The following is a 19,938-nucleotide window of genomic DNA, read 5'->3' on the forward strand; positions in this document are numbered from 1 at the left end:
TGCACTATGAAATGCAAATAAACCCCAGTCTGTTCACTCTCCTTACAGGGGAAAACCAGCTCTAGTCCAACTATAAACTGCTCAGTATTATTCTTCGAACATGTCCTCAATGATTCTTAAAGGGACTGTCATTTATAACATTGACAGTGTAAGGTGTATTCGGATGACATTGTTACATTGTAATTGACGCTGGATCACCTGAAGAATGTGTAAAACTGATTGGTGCAGGAAGCAGTCTTCACTGTGAAGCTTTGAAAAAAGAATCAATTTTTGAGAAAGAAAATAGCACTCCTAAGAAATCTTCTTTCTTCTCAAGGAAGTATCCCAGGTACTGAATAAGTAACAGCCTAAGATAGCGTTGAATGTCAAATTGTTTGTTGGAATCAATTCCAACAACTCAACTAATGGTTACCAGCATTATTTCAAAATAAACTTGGGCATGTTTTACAGTTAATTTTAAAAATAAAGCTTCTCCTTCTCATCTACTACAGCAGAAAGGAGGAACCAAATATACCCTACCCCCACACTACCATTCCCTTGCAGATTATCATTCAGTACTTGATTGGTGCTTGATTGGAATTTTTCATATTCTGAATGTTGTAATGTGCTGATATTGGATAAACAAAAATATCCTTTTATTCATTGTTTACTAAACCACTTCCCATCACAGTCACCTTGTGACCCAATCAAGTGATCTTGCTTCCTGTTACCATTTTACTGGCTCTGCAGAACCTTTTCCCTGCTTAAAATGCCTCCAGGTACCATGTAAGTTTGGGAAAACAGTACAAGTTTAAAGTTTTCAAGAAGATTTGTAGTTCAGGTTGTGGATGAGGTTGCAGACGTGCTCGCCGAGTTTGGTCGCAAATATTTCGTCACCCTGCCAGGTAACGTTTTCAGTGCGCCTTTAGTGAAGTGTTGGTGTTCTGTCCCGCTTATCACTTATATGCTTCCACTTGCTGGGGTGGTTGGTATTACTTCCAGTTTTGTTTCTCAGTGGTTTGTACACGGAGTTTAATTCAATGTGTTTGTTGATGGAGTTCCGGTTGCAATACCCGGCCTTTCGGAATTCCCTGGCATGTTGCTGTTTGGCTTGTGCGATTATGGATGTATTGTCCCAGTCGAATTTGTGTCCCTTGTTGTCCTGTATAGTGAGACAAGGGAGAATTGGTCGTGGCTAATTGGTGTTCACATATCCATATAGTCAGTTTTCTTCCAGCTTGGCTTTTGTAGTGTTTCGCATCATCCTTGCATGGCATTTTGTAAATTACCCCAGTTTTGCTGGTTATGGGTATGGGATCTTTTACATTCATCGGTAGCTGTTTTTGGGTGGTTTTCGGTTTGTGGGCTACTCTAATACCTAGGGATCTGTGTAGTCTTGTGGTCATCTCTGAAATCTCCTTGACGTATGGTAGGGTGATTAGTGATGGTCACGAATCGTGTCCGTGTTGTGTCTTCCCTGTTGTGATCTGCCTCGGGAGCTAACGGTGGCTGGACCTTTTTGGGTATCCATTTCTTTTGAAGACTCCGTATCAGTGTTCCTTTATCTGCTTTGTGAAGTTCTGGGTTGCTGTAACGTGTTGTGGCTCATTTTAAGTAGTGTCCTGCTGCAGCTCTATTTGTAGGCGTTGAGGTGATTGCTAGTGTAATTGAAATTCTGGTCCGTACATGTGGTCTTTCTGTATATGCTAGTCTGGAGTACCCTGTTGTTTTTGCGTTCTACTGTTATGTCCAGGAAAGTCAGTTGTTGTTCTCTTCTCTCCTGAATTTTATCCGAGTGATGATGTTCATGTGTCAGTGGGACTTTTCCTAGTTTTGTGTGTTTAAGGTGTCATTTACGTATCGGATCCAAAATTTGGGTTATCTACTGGGGAGCACTGTCCATTCTAATCTTTGCATTACTGCTTCTGCAATCAGTCCTGATATTGCTGATCCCATTGGTGTTCTGTTGATTTGTTTGTATATGCTGCCGTTGAAGGTGAAGTGGGCTGTGAAGATCAGATCCAGTAGTTTCACGGTGGTGTCCTTATTGATGTTGTTGTCTGGGTTGCCTGCTTACTTGATTCACCCAGCAGTGTGGCAATTGTTTCTTTGGCTAAACTGATGTTTATGAATGTAAATAATGCTGTTACATCAAAGGATATCATCATCTTGTCCTCTTCTATCCTGGTGTCTTTGATGTTGAGGAATTCTTGGGATGAGTGGGTGGAGTGGGTAGTGTTATCCACTAAGTATTTCAATTTCTGTTGTAGTTCTTTGTCAAGTGGATTTGTTGTTGTACCTGGCAGTGAGACAATCGGTCTGAGGGGAACCTCCTGTTTGTGTTCCTTGGGGCGTCCGTATAAACAGGGTGTATTGGATCCCCCTGGCTTCGTTTTTTGGTAGTCTGTCTAGCTGTTAGCTCCTGAGTTGTGTAATTTCTTCAGGGTTGTAATGATCCAGTTTCCTAACTACTGCCATCTGTTGGTAGGTGTTGGTATCTGCTAGTGGTGCGTTAGCTTTGTTGATATATTGGGTTTGATTAAGGATTACTGTCATGCGTCCTATTCATAATTCTAAATTATATTCTGAATTCACTAAATTCTTAATGTGCCTTAAATGCAAAAACTAGAAGAAACCCACCAACACATAAACAACATTCTTACTGTGATAAAATGCATGAAAGAAGAAGAGAGCAACATCTAATTACCCTTCCTGGACATAATGGTGCAACTCAAAAACAACAGGGAACTCCAAATTAGCGTAGTAGAAAGACCACACGTACGGAATAGATACTCAATTGCACCAGTAATCACCCCAACGCCCACAAGCAGTGCTGCATCAGGACACTATTTAAACAAACCACAATACATTGCAGCAACCCGAAACTATGCAAAGCAGGACAGGAGCACTTGTATAGAGTCTTCAAAAGAAATGGATACCCAAAAAGCACAATCTGCCATTACCTCTGAGTCAGACCATAACAGCGAAGAGACAACATTAGAAGACTCACTAATCACCCTACCATACATCAAGGAGATTTCAGAGATGACCAGAAGACTACTCAGATCCCTAGGTATCAGAGTAGCCCACAAACCGACAACCACCCGAAAACAGCTATTGATGAGTGTAAAGGATCCGATACCATAACTAACAAAACTGGGGTAATGTACAAAATACCATGCAAGGACTATAAGAAACACTAACTACATAGGCCAAACTGGAAGAAAATTAACTTTATGGATACGTGAACACCAACCAATCACCAAGAGACACGACCGATTCTCAATTGTCTCACGACACACAAACAACGAGGGACACAACTTCAACTGTGACAATACATCCATAAGCATACAAGCCAAACAGAGAGATGCCAGAAAATTCCTGGAGGCCTGGTATTCCAACCAGAACTCCATCAACAAACACATTGAATTAGACCCTGTGTACAAATCACTGAGAAACAAAACCGTAAGTAATACCAACCACCTCCGCAAACCAAGGCATATAAGTAACAATTGGGACAGAATACCCACGCTTCACTGGAGGTGCACTGACCATGTTACCTGGCAGGGTGACAAAACATTTGCAACCAAACCCAAAAGTTGGGCAGGCATATCTGCAACTTGAAACAGTACATGTAACGGTAATTTTTCTAAGAAAACGCATGGGATGTAACTTTTACTCTACTCTCTTCTCACTGACATTGCCTCAAACAATCTGAGATGAAGCAGCAAATTTATGATGTTTATGTATCCTTCATTCAATCTCGTCTACAATATTCCTGATTCACAGTGTGTTTCTCCATTGGCGAGACCAAATACGTGTTGTTTAACAGCTTTGTAGAATACCTCTGTTCTCCACAAATTTGACCCTGAGCTTCTGGTGGCCTGTCATTTTAATTTTACACCTTGCATTCATGCTGACATCTGGACTGTCACTAAGTTTCTGCACTTTTCCAGTGAAGCTCAACATTTTCTTAAGGAACACCACTTCATCTTTCAAATAGGCACTTCACAGCCTTCTAAAATCAACATTGAGTTCAACCACTTCAGATCATAATCTCTGTTCCATGATGATTCGTTTTATTTGCTTGTTTCACTCTTTCTCTTATTTGTGCTTTCAGTCAGTAGCGTGTGTTTAACATTTTTTTTCATGTTTTTCTCTCCTTGTCTCATCACCATTCAGTTTGTCCCTTTGTCTTGTTTTTCAAACTTACCTGCCTTTCACTCTATATTAGACTTCCCTTGAGACCTTGTTGCAGTAACATTCTTGTGTAATCTGAATCTGACACAAATGAAATGCATGGAATCCATTTACTTAAAGATCTCTGGATTTATTTACAGCTAAATTAATATATGTACAGTGCAGAGTAATCTCCAGATAATGTCAGTGTGGCAGTGCAGTGGGCCTTTGGTCATGTAACAGTATCTGGGTATGTAGGTTATTTGCAGGGTGATCTCTTAAAGGGATTTACTCCAGACACGACAACGCAACATCCGCTTTTCTGCAAAGATAGCTCTTGTTTGTTACAAGTAAAAACATGATATACTGGCTAATGGCAAAATTGGTTATTCAGAGATGGGGATCGTGAAATTTACATAGTCATAGAGTAATACAGTGCGGAAACAGACCCGCCGATCCAACTCGTCCGCACCAACCAGATTTTCCAAACTGACCTAGCTCCATATCCCTCTAAACCCTTCCTATACATGTACCCATCCAGTGATTGATTAGTTGATTTATTGTTGTCTCATGTACTGAGATACAGTGAAAATGCTAATCGGACAGGTTGTACCATACAAAGTCCAAAAGGGTGGCAGAACAGAGTGCAGAATACAGTGTTATAGCTACAGAGAAGGTGAAGTAAAGGAGATCAGAATTAACATTTGAGAGGTCTGTTCAAAAGTGTGATAACAGCAGGCAAGAAGTTGTCCTTGAATCTATTGGTACATGTATTCACTGTTATATCTTCAGTATGGCAGAACAGGGTATAACTGGGGTGGGAGGAGTCTTTGATTATGTTGGTTGCTTTCATGAGGCAGCGGGAAGAATAGGTGGAATCGATGGATAGAGGGTTGATTTGCATGATGGACTGTGCTGTGATCACGACTGTTTTCTGATGAAGGGTCTAGGCCCGAAATGTCAGCTTTTGTGCTCCTAAGATGCTGCTTGGCCTGCTGTGTTCATCCAGCTCCACACTTTGTTATCTCGGTAGTTTCTTGTGATCTTGGGAAGAACAGTTACCATATCACACTGTGATGCATCCAGCTAGGATGCTTTCAATGGTGCATTGATAAAAATTGGCAAGAGTCCTTGTGGACATACCAGATTTCCTTAGCCTCCTGAGGAAGTTGAGCTGTTGTTGTGCTTTTTTGACTATTGCATCAACATTAGTGGACCAGGACAGGTTATTGATCATCACTCCCAGGAATTTGATACTCATGACCATCTCCACCTCAGCACCATTGATGCTGATAGGGGCATGCCCTCCACTCCGCTTCCTGAAGCCAATGAACAGCTCCTTAATTTTGAAGTTGATGGAGAGATTATTATCTTTACACCATGCTGCTAAGCACACAGCCTCTTTTCCATATTCTGTCTGATTGTTTGAGATCCAACTTACAACAATGGTGTTGCCAGCAAATTTGTAAATGGAGAAGGGAGGCGATGGTCCAGTGGTATTATTGCTAGACTGTTAATTCAAAGACCTAGGTAATGTTCTGGGGACCTGGGTTCGAATCCCACCATGGCAGTTGGAGGAATTTGAATTTAATTTTTTAAAATCTAGAATTAAGAGTCGAATGTCAAATGTCAATAAAACCCACCTGGTTCACTCATGTCCTTGAGGGAAGGAAATGGCTATCCTTACCTGGTCAGGCCTACATGTGGCTCCAGACCCACAGCAATGTAATTGACTCTTAACTGACCTCTGGGCAATTAGAGGAGGACAATAAATGCTGGTGTAGCTCACGATGCCCTCATCCCATGAATGAGTTTTTTCGAAGGGCCGAATGGCCTACACCAGCCCCTATTACCTTAATTCATGAGACCTGGGTGTGTGACTCTGACCGTTAGCCATACTTGTAATTAAGGTAGTTCCACCCCTGCATACAGGTCATGCAGCATCTTCATGCTCCCATGTTTGTCGAGAAATACTTCTTGGAACTCTAAGAATTTGGATCAGTGGTAGCTTGGTAATTCATTCTCACTTGCCTTCTGAACGTGATCTGTACTTTATATGGTAACCCCTTATCCAGTGGTGTCGCTCTGATATATGAAATGCAATACAAATATCTTGCTTCATTGTCTCACACTTCAAGATGAGTAATTCAGTGGTTCTGTTGGTAAGACCATTTGATTTGATGTAATTGGTGAGAATTTTATCTTGTTTACACTCCATTTGTTTTGAATATCCCTGAAAGGTTAGCCTATAAACTGTTGTCCATTCTTAGAAATAACCCTTAAAGGTCACTGAACAGACTGAATATGGTTCTTGGTGTGTCTGCCATAGGGAAACTTGATTTTTTTTTTACCCAATCTAACAACTGGGAAGTTTGGTGCTTTTACTTGTTAGTCTTCACCTTTTGAAGTTGGTTGCATTTCAGCTGACCAAAATGTTTGAGTTTGGCAACCTGCTTAGTACATCTGAAGTGACCATTTTTGTTCTAGGTCTATTGCAGATATTAAAGTCATTTCCCTGTATTTTTAACAGAATTTATTGAAGATTTAGTGGTAATTCTTGTCACTGGTCAGTGGCTTGCAGCAAATAATTGAGTAGTTTTTGACTCGTTTCAATTGTGAAGTTCTTATCTTTTTAGTTTTCTATATTTTTGATGTGGACTGAAATGGGAAGAGTTGTTTTAAATGCCAAGGATTGTAGAAGGGATTGCTGCACTTAATAAAATCAAGCTACTCGAATGACAGTGGTGTTTACCTTGTTGCTTTGTTCAGCCAGCGCAAGAACCTGGTGCAGGTTGGCTGGCATGACGGGCTGGGTACAAAGAGATTTGGCCAGCAACAAGTAGCTGTTAAATTGATCATGTTGTGACCACCTATGGACAAGAAAGGCCACCTTCCTCTGACAACTATAAGGTTCGTTCCTGAGTAGCTGACTCGCTTGTGAGTGTGAACGATTTTGCCAGAAGTCTTCAGAATTCTGGAAAGTGAGGTGATGAGCCTTTTTGCAGTAGGAAAAACATGAAATCTGGAAAAAGCCCCTGATTATATTCTCTCACCAGTAAGCTGGTGCTTTTTACAAGAAAGTCAGAGGCTAGTTGCTCTATACTTCCTGCGAGGAAATGAAAAGAATCAGGAGCACCAAAAGTCCTGTGAGTGAAAGGATCATCTCCGCCAATCCTGTTGAAGCCTCAAGACTATAAAGCTGAGAAGTATTGCTGCCTCTGCCTGGTGAACTGAGAAGGTGACCTGGATTGGTTGTTCCAGAAAAGAAACTGAGTCCGTATGTATGCCTGTGTAACAGCGCATCCTGGAAGCTCACACGTACACTCTTTCAATCTCTGTCCCCCAGTCTCTCTCTCAGAGTCACATTCTCTTTCTCCCCCACCTCTCATGCTCTCTCTCTTACCCCACCTCCAACAGTGTATTGCTCTCTCTCTTTGTCTTCCCCACCCCTCTATCTATCTCTCTCTCTCCCTCTCTGTCTTTTTCTCTCTCTCGTGCTCTCTCTCACACACACACACACACACATACACACATATATGGGGTCAATTTATATTTGCAGATTCATTTTATTTTGTTCAAAAAGCACACAATTCATAGACAGTCAGTCTATGCAGTGTTTTATAAATTCCTACTTGAGGAATAAAACCAGTCTGGCTCCAAACCAAAACATGAACTGATCCTAAACAAGGCCTCACACCTAACCTGCATTGTCTGACCTAAAATGTCACCTCTTCTTTACACTGATGAAACCTTTTAGTTCTCTCAGGCAGTGACTTGAAAGGAATTTGGGGATTTACTTATACATATCAATCAGTCAAAACCTTCTAACTGATTAAAGATTTAACAGCATGTTGTGTTTGATACATCCTCATCAGTGGTGTGATTCTTTGATCTTTTACTTATAAATTCTGTGTTTGATACTAATCTCTCTCACTAACACCTGAAGAAGGAGTGAGGCTCTGAAAGTTTATGTTTTCAATTAAACCTGTTGGACTATAACCTGGTGTCATGTGATTTTTAACAAAAGCCATACAACTAAACTTGCCAATTTTGTTGTTTTCTTTTACTTATCCCTTAACCGTGTTTGCTTGTCTGTCTGTCTGATTGGAAATCATTGGAGTGACTATTGGCAAGTTCTCTGGTTTAGTTTTAATGTATTGTGAATACAGAGATAGAAAAGCTGATTTGGTTCAGCTGTCCGTCAGGTTTAGCTGCTGACGAGACAGCAGAGAAGTTTGGAACTTTACTGTCTAATCTATCTCATCAACGTCTGAACCTGTCTTTCCCAGAAACAGCTTTTTCAAAAAATAGCAATTCCAACTCAGGTTCTGCCCTAATAGACTGAATGTCTTCCCAAGGCCTCAATTACCATTCAGCAACTGCCATCTGCTTCAACATGGTGTTTTCCAGACTTGCCAGAACTAATTCCCAGGTACTGACCTTGTTAATAGCCAACTTCTCCAATCTGTTTAGACACAGTCCTCTTCCAGGAGTCACTGTTGGAACTTTTTAAATCCAGACTCAGCCGGCAATTATTCTCCATGCCAGGCCTCGTAAACAAAAGAAAACTCAGTTTTATTTTTCCTCCTTTTTACCACAAGCTGTCCAAAAATCCACAAGTCATTTTCAACTAACAAATCCCAGTTCGCAGCTCCAAACCCAAATCGATAAACAAATAAAAATAAAAGTAATGAAAAACCAATGAGGGGTTTAACACAACCTCCTTTTAAGGCCCAGAATATGTCAAATCCATTTTAATATGTTTTTGTTGACTTAGTAAAAGTGGCGTTTCACTGTCACCCAAATATTTAAATCATGATTTTGCTGTCCTTGAACAGCATATGTGAAATAAACATCTTACAGATACTTGAGGCGAGTAATTAACAGCGTTAAAATGTTCTGTTGAAACTGCATATGCAAGTGTTAATAGACAGCGTGTTTTTATATTGCAGATATTGTGTTCGTTGTATTGATTTGGTAAATATGGATAAAAACAATCTTGGAGATCAACTCAACAGGGCATTTGAAGCTTATCGTCAGGCATGCATGGAGAGAGACAATATGAAAAAAATATCAGAACAAAAGGTATGTTGTCTGGCAAATTATGTTAGTTTCATTCATTCGTGGGATGAGGGCATTACTGGCTAGGCCAGCATTTATTGCCTATCCCTAATTGCCCCGTAGGCAGTTAAGAGTCACCCGCATTGCTGTGGATCTGGAATCACCTGTAGGGCAGACGAGGTGAGGATGGCCATTTCTTTCCCTAAAGGATATTAGTGAACCTGATGGGTTTTTCCACAACAATTGATAATAGATTGTTGGTCATCAGTGGACTCTTAAATTCTGATATTTATTGAATTCAGACTCCTCCATCTGCCATGGTGGGAGTTGAGCTCAGGTCCCCAGGACATTACCTGGGTCTCTGGATTAACAATCCACCGATAATACCGCTAGACCATTGCCTCCCCTTGAGAAACACGTTGGGTGTAAAGAATGCACATTTCACTGAAAACTCAACTAACTGCGCCGAGAATCAGAATTGTACTGTAAAGGCCCATCGAGTCTGCACTGCCAACAATGTACTACTGCCTACACTAGCTCAGACGGTGCATTCCAAACCCCCACCACTCTCTGGGTGGAAATATATTTCCTTAAAACTCCTCCAAATCACCTGCCTTTCAATTCAAAGTAATGCCCCGTATTTCTTGAGCCTTCAACTAAGGGGAATAGCTGCTTCCTATTCATCCTGTTCCTCAGTATCTTATGTACTTATATTAGGTTTCTTCCCCCTCGCCCCACAAACTTCTCTACTTCAAAGATAACAACCTGAGTTTACCAATTCTCTTCATAGCTAAGTTGTTATATCTTAGGCAGCATCATGGTGAATCTCATTTTGCAATCTCCAGTGCAGGCTCCTTCCTACTGTGTGGTGACCAGACTGCACACAGTACTCCAGCTGTGGCCGAACCAAAGTTCTGTACAGCTCCAGTATAATTTCCCTAGTTTTGTAATCGATGTCTCAACTAATAAAGGCAAGTGTCCCATATGCATTCTTAACTACCTTATTAACCTGTTCTGCCACCTTTAGGGATCTGTGGTCAAGCACCACAAGATCCCTCTGCTCCTCTAAACTTATTTGCATCTTGCCATTCATCTGAGTATTCCATTGTCTTTTTCCTGCTTCCACAGTGCATCAGTACTAATTTCCATCTGCAATCAATTGGCCTATCTGACTAATCTGTCTGTATCCTTCTGTAACCTAACATGTTCTTCCTAACTGTCAATCATCCACCCAGTCTTTGTGTCATCTGCAAACTTACTCATCATCCCTCCCACATTCTTATCTACATTATATTTATAAATGTCTCAAATAATAAGCATTGATCGTTTAGTTACACTACAGAACACTGGGCTGCAGTCACACAAACCGCCTTCTACCTGCACCCTCTGTCTCCCTCTGTCACTAAGCTAATTTTGGATCCACCTTGACAAGTTATCCTGGAGACCATGAGCTTTTACCTTTTTGATCAGATTCCCTTGTGGTACCTTGCCAAAGCCTGATGAAACCCGTATAAACTACATCAGCTGCCTACCTTCATTGAAACACTTTGTTGCCATCTCTCAAAATTCCACCAGATTTGGTGAGCATGACCTCTCTCTGACAAAGCCATGCTGAATATTCCTGATCAAGCCATGCCTTTCTAAATGGACATTAATTTTCTTCTCACAATTTTTAACTATGGTTAACTATGGTAACCATTGTTAGATACACTGATCTATAGTTCCCTGGTCTATCCCTAATACCCTTCTTGCAAAGTGTAACCATATTACTTGTCCACCACTTCTGCAGCCAGGCATGATGTAAAAATTTGGGTCAGGGCCCCAGTAATTTCCTCACTCATCTCCTGTAACAGCTGAGGATATAACTTATCTGGACCTGGCAATGTGTCCACTTTTAAGTCCACCAAAACCTCTAAAACCTCCTCGCTGCATATCAATCTGTGCAATTACTTCACAGACTATTTTCTTGAATTCTGTATTTACATCCTTCTCCTCCCGAGTAAAGACAAATGTGAAGTGCTCATTTAAACTCTACAATGTCCTTTGGCTTCATGCAGAGATTGCCCCCTGGTCCCTAAAAGGCCACACTCGTTAAAATAAACCAAAGGACTGCAAAATGTTGGAAATGAGAAAGGAAAACAAACTGCTGGAAAATCTCTGCAGGTCTAGCTGAGAGAAAGCAGAGTTAAAGTTTCTGGTCCAGTGACCCTCTTTCTGCCCTACTTTTACCTTTGTTATTCTCACTCCCCTTAATATACTAGTAGAATATCTTGGGATTCTTTCTAATCTTGCCCTCTAGAGTTTCATCATGCCCCCTTTTTGCCCTCCCAGTTACTTTCTTGAATTTTCACCTTGCGCTTTCTATAGATCTAGGAACTTTATGGTGTTGCTCTTTTTATATCTGTTGTATACTTCTCTCTTTTCCTTTTTATCCAGTCTTGAATGTTCCTAAACATGTGGTTCACTGGGCTTGTTGTTCCTGTATGTTGGGAAAATACTTTTCATGCCCCCCTCCTAACCTTCTACCAGCAGAACCCATCACCTTTGTGAACACTTCCCACTGTTCTGCTGTACATTTGCCCACAAGTGGCTATTCCCAGTCTAATTTGGCAAGATTCTGCCTTATGGTAACTAAAACTTCCTTACTTAATCCAGAACCCTTTTGTGCAGACCATCTTCCTCTTTTCCCATTACAAATTTAAAACATATGGTATTCATGGAATCATAGAACCCATTCAGCCCATTGAGTCTGCAACAACCTTCCAAAGAGCAAATCATCCAGACCCACCCAATCCCCATAAAACCAAATGGGGTGTTTACCATGGGCTAATCCACCTAACTATCATGTGCCTGGACATTACAGGACAATTTTTAGCATGGCCAATCCACCTAACATGCACATACTCGGACTGTGAGAGGGAACCAAAACACCCGGAGGAAACCCATGCAGGCACACCAACTCCACATAGACAGCCACGAAGGTTGGAATTGAACCCGGGTTGCCGGTGCTTTGAGGCAGTCTGCTAACCACAGTGCCACCGTGCCACATGTTTTGGTCAGCCTCTCCACTGTCATCTTGATCACCTATCCAGCTTCATTCCCCAGAATTAGGCCCAACGCTGCATGCGCCTTGTAAGGCCATCTACGTGTTGACATAAAAAGCTTGCATGGACGCAATTCAAAAAGTCCGCCCTCTCTCAAACTCCTTGTACCATGATTATCCTAATTAATATTGAAGTAGTTGAAATCCCCTAATATTTTTACTGTGTTATTTGTATCCTTCTGTTTGGGATTTTTTTCCTCATCTGCCATTTTCTCAATATAATGAAATGTTTAATGCTGTGAGATGTTAAAATTAAAAACTTGTTGTGTAGTTTAGATCATTGGAAAATATTTATCACTGTTTCTTTTAGGGGCATGTGTAAAACAAATCTGATTTCACAACTGCTAATGTAGCTTTTGTTTTGTACACCTTGAGCTTCAAAAAGTATGTTTAAACAGATGAAATAGAGCAGAAAGTAAGCACCAGTGATAGGCAAGATACATCAGTAGGAGCTGATGAGAAACTGTATTGGGCCATGTGCCGCATGTGAAAGGTTTGAGAGAATAACGGAGGGGCAAGATGATTTAATGGCCAATATTTGTTTGAAGCCTAGGTTGGTACAGGTAAGTAGTGTGGTTTCTCACTAGACTTCAAGAATTACAGTAGAGGATTCCATCCTCCGTAGTCAGACATCTTTATCTTTGTTTCTTAATATTTATCTTAAGATGAAAATGAGAAAAGGGCATTTTAAAGAATTTAGAAACCGTAGCCCCAAAAATCATGTATGTGGAAATTGGTTGAATCAAACAGAAATGAGTAAAACTAATAACAAGATCAAATTCTATACAAAAATATCAAGGGAATTAGTATTGAACAGAGTTGTGATTATGCAATCATCATTCAAACTTTTCTTATATGCAAAATTTTTAGTGGTTTCATCAATTACTGCTTACAACGTTCAAATCAGAAGTTGTTCGCTTTCCTGAGGATCCAATAAGTGATATAAAATGTAATACCTAATCATGTCAGTAATGTGTGGCTATAAGGCTATTTAGCTTAAACACTTTTTAAGGTTTTTTAAAAAAAATAAAGCTTCTCTCTCAGGATATGGGTATTGCTGGTAAGACTGGTAGTAACACCCACCGTTAATTGTCTTGAAAATGAGATGATACAAGTGATTAACCAAAACAGAAATTGCTAGGGAAACTCAGCAAGGCTGGCAGCATCTGTCGAGAGAAAGCAAAGTTAATGTTTTGGGGTTCAGTGGCTCCTCATCAGAACTAAACAGACCCTACTTCAGATTTCCAGCAGCTTCGAGGCAATTTTATTAATACAGCTCTTTATTCCAGAAAACTGAACTCACATTCTCAAACTGCCATGGTGGGATTTCATCTCATTCTCTCAGTTGTCTGTTTATGCTTTTTTTTTATGAGCAATCAAGTAAAATAATCACTATTCAACTAAACCCATCTTAAAATCTAATTGAAAATAATATTTGGGTGAGATTATTCGAAGGTTAAATTTTGCTCAAGTTGAAGAACTGTCTGGGTTTATACTAAATTAGTTAGTAGCCTCCACATTTGTGCTTCAGGTAATGTTTGTTTTCAAAAAGATGTCCTATATGTTGTAAATAATCATATTTGCTTATATTTACTTCATGTATGAACTTTGCATTCTTTATTGTTTGGCATTTGAAATGTGATGAACATAACTCAGTTTTATAATATATATGACATTAATATTTTACGAAAAGATTTGTTAACAATTTGCATGGATTTTGTTTTTTCTCAAATACAGATTTATGATTTAGAGCAAGAACTGGCAACAAAAGATCAAACCATTGCAAAATTACAATTGCAGTCTGCTTCTACCACCCCCAGAGGTAAGCCATGCCTACTGTATTTATACTTTCCTCACTTCTTCATTGTTTACACAACTCATTAGATATGCTTTTTAACCAATAATGCCACTTAATTATTCCTGTTGTTCTATTGCAACTTAAGGCAATTAGGTCATTTCTAAATTGGTGTTATATTTAACTTTGCATTAACATTGTTTCTCCAATGCATTTCCTTCACTGCTCTTATTATTAAGTGATACATATGTTTTCTTCTTTCTTGTTTGTCCTCACTGTCCCTGTCCAAAAAAGAAAGTTCTTATTTAATGTTACTAACTGTAACACGTCTTGCTAAAATTCCTTTCTTGGCTTTTGGCATAAGATTTTTGGCTGCGACATTTGGGATACAGGTGGAATGAAACATTCCTCTTTTAATTGTGTTTCCAGTTTTGAGGAGAACAAAATGTTGCTCTCCCTGAAATGCTTTCTGCCAGTTTTATTAATTACAACATGAATTTTGTATTTTGATACATTTCATTCTATGAGATGGAATAAATCAACCTTATTCTTGTGTTGTTATTTTTATTCTGTTATCAAAACGTTTCAAAAATTCCACTCTATTTGCTAATTCCTGCATTGGTGCGGTGGAATTGTTACCTCTTGGATGTGAGTGGGTTTGGTTAAAATTTTCCAGACAGGAAAACCACCTCCAACACAACCACAAGCAGCTTGAGCTGAGACATGTTTGGAGTGGAGTAAGATGAGCAACAAGCCTGTTGTCAGAGGCATATCCACTATTTAAGCATTTCAATGAAACCATAAGCTTCAAATTTAGGCAAGATTAAGATTTCATGCTGCTATTCCCAGAGCTGTGAAACTGACAGGAGAAGGAGGTGAGAAAGACCAAGTCCAAGAGATTACTGTCTGTTTTGCGCTGCTTCTGACACTCTGTGATTGGTTGTCCCCACCCTTGCTTTAGCCGATCAGTTAGCTGACCCCGCCTCCCATGATCTGATATCTTTTTTTAAAATTAGGCAGAACCTCCAATTACCTTAATTTTGGAGTTTTCTAACCACTGTCACCTCCCTCTGTAAAGGGAGGAGTGTTTTGTCTTTTAATTGCATGGAATCTGCTGTGCTGCTCCTTGAATTTCTCGCCTAGCTTACTGGATTGGAGAATGGAGATAAAATTGGATGTTTGGTCTAGTGGGTGAGCTGCTGGAGGAAGACTAATGTATATTTATCTGCTTAGTACACAATGTAACCATTTTTTTTAATACAACATTGGAGTTACAGCTTAGGAGGCCATTATGGGCCATCATGTCTGCCAATTGTCTTCAAGAACAACTTGGCTAGTCCTATTCTGTCTCATTTTCCCTTGTTGCTTTGTCTTTTTCTTTTTTGGATAATTATCCAAAATATTCTTTTGAAAGCTTGGATGACCAGATTCAGATGGCAACATTCCAGATGGTAACCACTCACTGCATTTGAAAAGTTCTTCATGTACCATTTAGTTATTTTGCCATTCACCTTAAATTGATGTCCTCGGGTTCTTGCCCCTTCTGCTAATGACAGCAGTTTTCCTCCAAAATATTGTGCCCAGAATTGTTATGATTTCAATTGCTTCCATCAATTTCCTTCAAGTTTTTCTAAGAACAGCCTCAGTTTTTCTAATCTGTTTTCATAACTGATGTTCCTTATCCTGGAACTGTATGAAATAATGAATTATAAAGGATTTAAAGCAAAATCTGGTTAGCTGCCCATCCTGTCACAACAGATATTGAATCAAACATTAGTTTGTGCACAGTAACCCTATCAGTGGAAACCCCGAATTGCTATGTCAACAGTGTCTGCTGGCTTGTTTAAATTCACTGGATAATAGCTGTGTACCTAAGTGTTCTGTACAGTGAATCGTCTACTGGATCACAATGTTCTTGTTGCCCGTACCTCTGCTACATTGACACTTGCAAGCCAGATAATAAATGTTGGATGTTGACACTGGCTATTGGGGGACATCTGCATATGGCTATGAACTCTGAAGACTGACTGTTAGAAAAATAAAGCTCCCAGCTGCTCGTGAAGAGGGCTCAGGGACAACAAATGGTGTATCCATTTTCAGATCAATGTCTTCCTCTGCAGCAAATGCAGCAGAGATTGCCATTACCAGAGTGGGCATCCCAAAACCCACCAGGCAATGCTCAGCGCAGAGTTACCCATCATGGTACAAGCCATCATCTGAAATGTTTAATGGTGCCACTGAACTCTGCAGGGTTATGGACACATAAGATGTGTTGCAAATTCAGTGCTGTTCTGGAGAGGGAGAAACATTGTACATGGATGGAAGATTGATTTCCTGAGTTAGAAAGAAATAATTTGTTCATTGGAGCAGATAGAACATTGGTGCTTCATTGTCAGGCAACCAGTTGATTACCAGCAACAAATTATTGATAACATCTGAATTAATCTTTTCTATACTGGACTGTTTGCAGGCAATAATCCTGGACAAGCTCAGTGTCTGAACCCCTGGCCACAGAGTGACTTGCTGAAAGTGAGAAGAAATGAGGCACAACATCCAGTAACATATGATTCACCAGATGAATTGAAAGTGGCATTAGAAAGAGAAAGACACTGCAAGGTGAAAATGTATTAATCTGTATTTGCAAATTACTTGAAGAATGCCATCATCTGTGCATTTCAGTGCAGTTCCCCTTCTCTCTCGCTCACATGCTGTCTCTGCCTTTTCTGCCATTTGACAAGGATGACAGGTATGAAATTCAACAACATCAAATTTAATCCAGGCCAATAGACGTGCTTTTGTATCCTAGCCTGAGTCCTCCTCACTCCTAGATGATCACCTGCTGGTAATTCATGTACTACGCATAATACTTTCTATCTGTATGCTACTGGCAACACAATCTGGTGCACTTCTGCCCATTTCTCTCTGCACCGACTTGCCAAGGTTTCCATTTTGTCTTAGGATTTTATCCTTGAGATAATAACACTCGAGAATACATCTGATTCCTTTTCCAAGCAGGCTTTATGATATAGATCTTTGATTGTCTCGTCTTTCTTTTTGTGGTAACTCCAGTCATCTTTCAGTACTAAACATCTCTGCCTGATCTTCTACCTGTTCAGGTTTTTCCTTTACCAATTCATCAAACAGGGCGTCAGCTAAGTGGATCTCAACTCCCTCATCTTTCTCTTTGCTTTTTCCTTCTTGCTGTAACTCAAGACTCTGGGATCTTGTTACCACACAGTCCAGAAAAATTCTGAGGTATTTTCCTTCCATCTCCTCAGTTCCCTGGTTCTCCTTCAGCTTCTCCACTGGGAGATGCATCACTCTGACCTTTAATCCTGCTAGGTTGTTTCCAAGAACAAACTGTATTCCTGGAATTGACACTCTTTCAATCACTCCCATGTTCACTCCCCGAGTCTTGATTGGACTTTCCAACCTGATCTTAAACAGGGGAACGCTAAATCTCTTTCCATCTATCCCACAGATTACCACTCTCTTGGGTAACATTTCAGTAGGAGTGTGAGTACTTTCAGCTGCCATATCTCTCAATATTTAACTTCTTTACCTTCTCCCCCTGTTGTTCCTGAGTAAACCTCATCCACGCTGGTGAAGTCTTTGTAAGATTGGGCACTATCTCACTGTTCAGCTCGTAACTAGGCTGTGCACTCTCTTGCAGCTCCCTGACGTCTTTTGGGAATTCCTTCACTACCTCAACAAATCCCACTGGTTTAGCCTCTTTTACCACATCCTTTTTCCCAGTGCCTCTGTTAATACACCAGCACAGTGACTTTGTGTGTCCCACCTTTTTACTCGGGAAACACCTGAGGCCTTTCACCCTCTTGGGTTTCTTTTTCCACCTGTGGTGAACTGTTCCCATTGTGATTTATTTTTTGTTTTTCATTGAAGGAGTTCTGTTTTTCTCAATTTCCAACCCTCCCAGAATGAAATTGCTATCAGAAGCTAGATTTCGATTTATGCACTAATACAAATTCATCCACCGTCTCTATGGCTCTTCTTACTTGGGTAATTTTCAGTTCCTGAAAACCCAAATTTTCAAACCCAATTCCAGCCTGTTTGCTAACTGAAAAAGTATATTCTTCCTCTGTTTTTTGAAACTTCTTAGCAAATTTGGGAAGCATCCTCAAACCCCAGAAACTCTTTAGCAATCTTAAGAGACATTTCTCTCACTTTTAATTTAACCAGCCACACAAGGAACTGAAATGAAACAGATTTTTCTCAATAAGTTCTATTTTAAAGATCTAGGACACTAATCCCTACGACTGTTTAAAATCTGTCCAGACCCATTCCTATCCCATACACAAACTGGCCAGATCCTGGACTTGAGCCCCCAAACTGTTATAGAGAAGGGAAAAGTTGAACTCCTCTGATAGATAAATCGAAACACAAGCCCCAATCTGTTACGGAGGGGTGTCGAGGTTCTCTTCTAATGATTAAACACAAAACACCCAGAGATGCTCACCTTGTCTTGATAATCTGTTAAGAACGGTTAAAGGAAAGAGAATTCCTAATATCCACTTTATAAGTAACAAGTAACGATTTATTTATTTAATCCAGCAGTGAACAAATAAACAGAATTATGAATAAACTGAACAATTTACCCCGCCCCTGACTACTAACTACTCCCTAACTGTCCTACGTTCTACTGGAACACTGTTCAAATAAATACAAGTCCCATTTATATAAATTTAATTAAAAGACAGCAATAAATTAAAACTTAATTTTTCCAAATTCTCACATACTGTGTCTTCTGGAATGCTCTGCCTTCTCCGTTACATCACAAATGCCTTTCTTGCACTGATTCTGCTGTCAGGGATGTTCTTCTTTGTCATTTCTTCAGTGAAGACTTTGAGCTAAACTGTCGTGGTACCTTTTTCTGATAGGTGGTGCTTTCTTAGAGAGCTTAGCAATTTCTTTTAAGAGCTCGAGGCTTATTTCTCAGATGGCAGGCTTGCTTTCCTCTCAGATGCCATTTGGCTCTCGCCCCAATTTTCAAAAACCCTCAGCCTATATACCTCCTGATATTACATCAATTTTTTATAATGTGATTGGCTTCAGGTTGTCAAAACCATCAGTTTTAAATTCAAGATAACAAAGTCAAGATAACACATCCCTCACACCCCGCCCCTACAATAACCTAAGAGAATCCCCCTCGTCCTCACATACCACCTCACCAACCTCCGGATGCAACACATCATCCTCCAACACTTCTGCCGTCTACAATCCGACCCCACCACCCATTTTCACTCTCTCCCTGACTCCCTTGTCCGCTCCACACTCCCCTCCAACCCCACCACACCCGGCACCTTCCCCTGCAACCGCAGGAAGTGCCACACTTGCCCTCACACCTCCTCCCTCACCCCCATCCCAGGCTCCAAGATGACTTTCCATATTAAGCAGAGGTTCACCTGCACATCTGCCAATGTAGTATACTGCATCCACTGTACCCGGTGTGGCAGCCTCTACATTGGGGAAACCAAGCGGAGGCTTGGGGACCGCTTTGCAGAACACCTCTGCTCAGTTCGCGAATCATTTTAACTCCCCCTCCCATTCCTTAGACAACATGTCCATCATGGGCCTCCTGCAGTGCCACAATGATGCCACCCGAAGGTTGCAAGAACAGCAACTGATATTCTGTTTGGGAACCCTGCAGCCCAATGGTATCAACGTGGATTTCATAAGCTTCAAAATCTCCCCCTCCCCCACTGCATCCCAAAACCAGCCCAGCTCTTCCCCTCCCCCCACTGCATCACAAAACCAGCCCAGCTCATCCCCGCCTCCCTAACCTGTTCTTCCTCTCACCTAC

General features: G+C 40.5%; 1 protein-coding gene across 8 annotated transcripts in view; it reads left to right on the forward strand.

The window, feature by feature from the left end:
- LOC125453791 (TRAF family member-associated NF-kappa-B activator-like) overlaps positions 1-19,938 on the forward strand; it is a 76,484-nt gene that overhangs the window by 17,287 nt on the left and 39,259 nt on the right. For 6 of the 8 annotated variants that reach the window (XM_048533732.2, XM_048533729.2, XM_059647316.1 and 3 more), the window contains 3 exons: positions 9,111-9,243; positions 14,060-14,144; positions 16,588-16,733. In XM_048533732.2, the coding sequence (XP_048389689.1) occupies positions 9,142-9,243; positions 14,060-14,144; positions 16,588-16,733 (333 nt within the window). In that variant the 5' untranslated portion in view covers positions 9,111-9,141. Of the gene's footprint in view, positions 1-48; positions 329-9,110; positions 9,244-14,059; positions 14,145-16,587; positions 16,734-19,938 lie in introns of all 8 variants that reach the window. The other 2 variants (XM_048533728.2, XM_059647314.1) reach the window with 1 other exon arrangement.

The sequence above is a fragment of the Stegostoma tigrinum genome, chromosome 7 (genome assembly GCF_030684315.1).
Source record: "Stegostoma tigrinum isolate sSteTig4 chromosome 7, sSteTig4.hap1, whole genome shotgun sequence".
Lineage (NCBI taxonomy): Eukaryota > Metazoa > Chordata > Chondrichthyes > Orectolobiformes > Stegostomatidae > Stegostoma > Stegostoma tigrinum.